The sequence below is a fragment of the Engraulis encrasicolus genome, chromosome 17 (assembly GCF_034702125.1).
Source record: "Engraulis encrasicolus isolate BLACKSEA-1 chromosome 17, IST_EnEncr_1.0, whole genome shotgun sequence".
Lineage (NCBI taxonomy): Eukaryota > Metazoa > Chordata > Actinopteri > Clupeiformes > Engraulidae > Engraulis > Engraulis encrasicolus.
Window position 1 is genome coordinate 39,764,429 of NC_085873.1, and position 7,254 is coordinate 39,771,682.

At 40.4% G+C, this 7,254-nt stretch overlaps 1 protein-coding gene across 1 annotated transcript; it reads right to left on the bottom strand.

Moving 5' to 3' along the window:
- Positions 1-357: 357 nt before the first annotated feature.
- Positions 358-1,236, bottom strand: LOC134467052 (P2Y purinoceptor 8-like). Its single transcript, XM_063220977.1, has one exon. It carries the CDS (start codon positions 1,234-1,236, stop codon positions 358-360), a length of 879 nt encoding a protein of 292 aa, XP_063077047.1.
- Positions 1,237-7,254: the final 6,018 nt, after the last annotated feature.

Below are 7,254 nucleotides of genomic sequence, written 5' to 3' on the forward strand. Positions count from 1 at the left end.
TCTTGTTCCTGTAGTCTGTCTTGTCTTCATTCATAATTAGTGCGCTAACGTGTCAGCGAATGAGTAGAAAGACACAGTTGTTGGTGGTCAGGGTGTAGAGCAGAGGGCTTAGCACACACCCTTGTGGTGTGCTGGTGTTGATAACAAGAGGAAACAGTTAGAGAGAAAATCCTTGGAAGTACATGATGGTTGTACAGTCTCAGATAGTGGGGTTTAGAACAAAGACTCTATGGCTGGATAGTGCTGAAGGCAGAACTGTGGTGCAAAAATGTAGGCCTACTATGTGTTCCTCAGCTCCATGTTCTCCAGTAGTGTATGAACGGGATGCTAAGAGATGACATTCTAAATGGAGGTGTTTTAAAGCTGTTGGTCTGGCTGTTCTGAAGACCCAGAGTCACGTGTGCAGTACAGCAGACCCCTCAGCCTCCCCAGGCTGTGCAGTTGGAGCAGGGGCATGATAATACCACCAAGCAACGGTGCAATATAAACAAGTAGGCTGATTACACAAAACTTCACCTGATCACTAGCAGGCATGAGCCTTAAGAAAGGACCCATAGCCATTAATGGCAGGTAGCACACCAGGGTCATGACGAAGCTGTTGGTGATGGTCTGCAGGGCCCTCTGCTTTTGTGGGTGGACGTCACTCCTTCCGGAAGGATCTGGCTTTCTCAAAGTGTAGAGGATAGCAAGGTCACAGATGGCAATGGTTGGAACAAGCAACCAGTACAAGGCCCCAGGGATAGGGGAATACCATATAAAGGCATTAATCGTACCGATGCATGGTGTTATCCCCCACACTGCTGCACAGGACAGCAGTCTGTATCTATAGCGCTTCATCTTCATGTAGGTAATGGGGTAAACCACAGCCATGAAACAGTCCATACACATACATGTCATGAACAGGGGTCTCCCAATTGCACTAAACGAGTACAGGATTTCATCAAGTAAAACAAAAGCGTGATTCCTAAATGCAATGTAATTGATCATGGAAGGTGCTGTGCCAACATTGTAGAATAAGTCCATGACAGTGAGGTTGACTACGTAGATGTCGTTACTCGTGCCACTGCGCTGCCTCTGAACGAGCACCCACAGGAGCCACACGCTGGCAGGAATACCCACACAAGCACAAAGTACACCTAAGACACACCAAATGATGGCAACAGTCGGCGTCTCAGTGCAGTAGTAGTCCAAATCAGTGCTGTTGATGTTTGACGATGCAGGGCTCATGGTAATCATGGTACCTGAAAGTGGCGTTGTAGTGTTAAAATGTCAGTTTTCTGTCCCTAATAGAAAAAAAAACTTTGCAGGATCAGAAGATCCCATACTGTGTATAGAGAAGAGATGCACTATATTGACAAAAGTATTGACTAACATGCCTTGACTCACATATGAATTTGGTTACATACCGCCATTCCGACATACCGCCATTCCGACATTGACATTTTATTGCAGGAACCATTTTCCCAGCTTGCAGAAACGTTTTTTCAAAGATCTCAGACCCTACCTTTAAGGGCATTTGGACCGTGACAAAATTATACACTAACGCTGTAATTGCGCTGTCACTCTCTCCACTTTCCGCTCGTGTCGCAACATTGTTGAATATGTCAATAGTTAGAATGTTGTTCACGCGCCTTTAAGTACTTGCAACAATGTTTGAATGACTCAGAATGGCTCGGAATGACAATCAAATACTGTCGGAATGGCGGTTGCCCCCCATTACAGTTTTTCTCAATTGGTTTTGTACTTTTCTCACAACAGAATGATTCTCAAAAGTCTTTGTTCAATTGTGACTTCCTGGTGTTACCTGTGCACATGGTCAAATCAGTTTCTCATTGTTTTCGGCATAAAGCAAATGCTCTCGTTCACCATGCCATGGCTGTGTACATGCTTTTGTCATATCACTCAAAAAGCTTTGTCACTGAACGCATGAAACTATCAATCAATGTAATATAAAACTGAATTTACAACATTTCCTATCCAATCTAAACAGCATTTCGCTTCAGAAAAGATCCTCAAGAGTGTACTATTCAATTGACAACATGAGAAATTGATTTGACTAGCTTGTCCATACACAATGACTAACCATTCTGCTGGTGCTGATACGTTCATTGACACAAAAACTTGGTTTTTGAAAGACAAATAAGGGTTTTGAGCAAGAGACTCGGTTTTGCAGGTTATCCACCGTGTTTTGCCATTTGTTAAAGCTGTTTTGAGAATGAATATTATGTTTTGCAAATTGCGAGAGAAATGTACAAAACCAATTGAGAAATACTGTAATTTAAGTGTCATCCCATTCCTAACCCACACGGTTCAATATGATGCTGTCCACCTTTTGCTGCTATTACAGCTCCATCCCTTTTGGGAAGGCTGTGCACAAGGTTGAGGACTGTGTTTATAGGAATTTTGACCATTCTTCCAAAAGTGCATTGGTGAGGTCTAATTCTTCCCAAAGGATTTTGGCTCTGCACTAGGGATAGACCGATATATATATATCGGTCTGATATCAGGCCGATATTTGCATATTTTAAGTGTATCGGTATCGGCCGATACGCGTGTGGTTTTGGTCGATACACAATATTTGTTATTTTATGTCATTCAGGTTTTTTTTAAAAGCATCAAGACACTTTATTTTGTTTATTACTTGATTGTTAGACATTACTTGATTGTTAGATTAGGTGTTTAAATGTAACAAGTTCTACCTCAATTTGACAATGTTAAAGGAATGTTTATTTTTAACTTGAATCCTGGAATATTTGTCATTTTTGAACGTTTTTTTTTTTTAAACCCCTATCGGCCCCAAATATCGGGTATCGGAAATCGGGTATCGGCCAAGGGTGATGAAAAAAAATCGTTATCGCATCGGCCATTAAAAAACCTGTTTCGGTCGACCCCTACTCTGCACCTAGTCTGACAAAAGCCTACCAGCTCGGTTCACTAACTGTTTAGCCAATCAGCCAAGCAGATGCAGAACTCACCCGCAAAGTTCGTTACTAATTGGTTAAGGTATCTATATTCACACTTTTGTTTTGTTATTTGTACGCTTTCGCGACGCTATAACGTAACAGTCATGCTGATAAAGCACAATTTGTAAGATGTAAGAGTAAGATCAGACCATCTCCTACCCTCCACGGAGACAGATTCCTCTTGTCTTTTGTCAGACTGTTTGGCGGAGTCAGCACTCACTTTCGCCCAGGCTACTTGCTGTGTGCCCGTTCCAAACGGTTCCCAAATGGTCCCACATGGAATTTAATTGTTTAAGTAGGCTATCCTGAATCTGTATTATCGGCAATAGGTGGACAGAGATCATTCTTGAACTCTGTGGGTTAGGAATGGGATGGCACTAAAAGCGATACTGTCCCATTTTGGAAATGAGCTCATTTTCCATCTCTCCTCAGGTTAAATAAATAAGTTTTAACCTTGTATTCTAGTAGCAGACATCAGATGGTACAACCACAGCAAAAGATCACTAGTTAATAAGTAATTGGCAATTAACGTACAAGCTATGAATATGCTTCTTAGATAATCAAGTGAAAATGTATAGATAGAGATTTAATCAGTGTTGCCAGAGGCTACTTGGGAAAACCGTCTGCGGGTAAAAATGGAGAAAATCTGCCATTTGGCAATTTTTCTCTGCAGTTTTATGCCCTTAGAAATCAATGCAATTTGTTTAATCTGGGCGGAATTTAACGGCTCCAGGCGGTTTTTGAGAACCTTTCGGGCGGGATTTGATCAGACACATCTGGCAACACTCGATTTAATCCATGCAATGGGGCACCTAAGTCACGCCCTCTACTTCCTGGTTCATGGGGCAGAGGCAGTCAAAAAATAATTACTGGGCTTGAAAATGAGTGTTTTTTTGACACCAATCCAAACCGTGGACCTCCACCTATGCACCACAAATCCAAAAATCACTCATTTTCAAGCCCAGTAATCATTTTTGACTCCCTCTGCCCCATGAACCAGGAAGTAGAGGGTGTGACTTAGGTGCCCCATAGTGGCATTGGCTGTGGTTGCACCACCCTGACAGCTGCTAGTACTAAAACATCATTGACCCAATAGCTGGAATCCTTCCAGTCCTCTTGGCAAACACCCTGCAACACCACACTTAAACATTCTGGAGGATATGCAACATTTTAACAATTTCATCTCTTCTGAAGTTGAAAAGTGCTTTAACATTAACAACAAATGTAACAAGGTGATTTCTCAGACTGATTGCTCGGCCGTTGCCTCACTACAGATTCGCTACACTCCCTACGATTGATTGTTACGCCAGCTCGAGAATATAGTTCTTGGTCAAATCAGTCTCTGAAATCGCCTGTTATCATTGGCAATGTCATGGCACCAAGATTGTTCAGCTCCTCTCCCATATTGATTTGTGCACATAACAAATCAAACTAACACGATTTGCATTCATCCAAAAATATTTGTTCACATCTGTCCAAAACTAGTTAGTCTGTTAAACACATGACATGTCCTATCTTGAAAATGCAATATGTGTTGTTGAACAATTCACAATCTTTGTAAATGACAGATGTCCTTACCTGTAATTACAAGCTGTCAGTCTGTGGTGTCCCCCTTTGCTAGCAGAATAAATGGACTGGAAAAAGTAATTGAGCACACCTGTTTCCCTGGAGAGACATTTCATTTGAATGGCTATGTGTTTGACATCTATGGATGCCCTAGATGCACATTTACATTTTTTCCACTGCTCACTGCAGACCCATGTAGACATAACTTGGTGATAGTGCAGCAGATCCTCTCAAATAAACTTCTTGCACAGTATATAACTAGAACAGAGTGTCAAGTATGTATTCATATTTACCTGCTCATTGATTTATTTGCTTGTGTGTTTTTGTTTATGTATTAATACGAGTCTCTTGAGATTATTATTTACAACTGAGATTGTTTTGAGGTCTGATTTTTTGGTCAGAAATATCTTCACTGTCATTATGACAAACTGCATTCATTTTCCTACATTACAGGGCAGACACAGACACAATCAAAACTGTCACATTCTCTTCAATATTATCTGTAGTTCATGACCTCCCCTCAAAAATTGATATATTAAAATAAACAATTCAATCAATCATTCCCTTTACTTGATGCACACAAATGCAAAAATTGGCAATGTCATGGCACCAAGATTGTTCAGCTCCTCTCCCATATTGATTTGTGCACATAACAAATCAAACTAACACGATTTGCATTCATCCAAAAATATTTGTTCACATCTGTCCAAAACTAGTTAGTCTGTTAAACACATGACATGTCCTATCTTGAAAATGCAATATGTGTTGTTGAACAATTCACAATCTTTGTAAATGACAGATGTCCTTACCTGTAATTACAAGCTGTCAGTCTGTGGTGTCCCCCTTTGCTAGCAGAATAAATGGACTGGAAAAAGTCATTTCATTTGAATGGCTATGTGTTTGACATCTATGGATGCCCTAGATGCACATTTACATTTTTTCCACTGCTCACTGCAGACCCATGTAGACATAACTTGGTGATAGTGCAGCAGATCCTTGATTTGAATACTCTTTCTAGTTACCCTTTAGACAGTATTTGACAAAAAATTGGAGGCAGAAAGCTTTATTGCACTTAAATGTTATCTGGGAACAAAACAATAATTAACTGCAGAGACTATTAAATTGGAATTGTGAATGAGTGATGAGTAAGGCAGCCGTCAGTTGTAAAATGGGGGCAGCCATGGCTCAGTGGTTAGAGAGCTGTCCTTTAGAAGGTTGCAATGCAGGTTCAAATCCCACCCTTACCAGAACCTTCATCCATGGCTGACGTGTCCTTGAGCAAGGCACCTAACACCACATTACTTCAGGGTCTGTAACCCAGTGTTTCTCAATCAGGGCACCCTGGGGTGCCGCAAAAACGTGGCTGATAAATAAATTATGTAATATAATACATATTTGTTTAAATTAATGAATTAATGTTTATTCAGTGGAATCGTTCATACATTTAAGCACAATGAAGTAAATTTAGGTCGCCCCAGTAAGTTGCAACTTTGAACGTAGGTTGTGTGACATCTCCAAATGTGTTACTTTTCTAAGCTTGTGTGGTATCGGATGCGATGCCATGTTACGGCTTGTTGGTTTGGGGTGCCTTGACATTTTTCATGAATTGAAAGAGTGCCTAGCCTGAAAAAAGGTTGAGAAACACTGCTGTAACCAATACCCTGCATCTAAAACAACTGTAAGTCGCTTTGGATACAAAAGCGTCAGCTAAGTGCAATGTAATGTAATAATAACTGCTGGAGCTTTAGCACGTAAGCTAAGGGGCAACGGATGCTAGCTTAGGCTCAGTGGTATAGGCTAGTCTACTCTTTTATGGTGGGTATACTGTATATTTGAGCATTTTTGAAGTGGGTACACTGTTTATATTTGTGCAGGGTTGGGGAAGTTACTTTTTAAATGTAATCCGGTAAAGTTACAAGTTACTTTTTCAAAAATGTTTTCAGTAATGTAATCCCATTACTTCAATATTTAAGTAATGTAACGGATTACTTTTGGATTACTTTTCCTCCAAAATACTTATTATTTCCACCGGGTAAATGCATTTTTCTCCATTGCTCACGACTGCTCTGTACTTCTTTGACTGAGTGATTGATGCAACGACAACGAACTATTGAACACTCCCACCAGCAGGGAAGGGAAGCAAGGCTGAGAGAACGTAGGTCGGTCAGGAATGCTACTGTCACTGTCGTCATTACGTAACAGGTGATGATTCCGGCGAAAAACCAAAAATCACAACATACAAGCCGCGGCATAACAATAAATGAATAAATAAAACAGTTAATATAATAATTAAATAAATAAAAGGGACCAAAGACGCAATTTCGCAAGAATTGTAATCCTGTTAAGTAATCCCCATTCCCACTGAATGTAACTGTAATCTGAATACATATTTTTTTGCTTGTAATGTAACGGATTACAATTACATTGATTTTGTATTCTTTTACCGTAACGCCGTTACATGTAATCCGTTACTCCCCAACCCTGTATTTGTGTTATTCTACATAATGGATCAATCAATTCTAAGTGGGTATACTGACATCCCTGAAGTTTTTAAGTGGGTATACTCCGTATACCTGCGCTCTACATAGGCTAGACTACACCACTGCTTAGGCTGAATACCAATAGCTATCTTGCTGAAGACCTAGCAAGAATTACCCTCCAATACAACCAGAAATACTGTGGTGGCAGCAATGGCACCACCCTTGCAATCACGTTTAATAAGGTG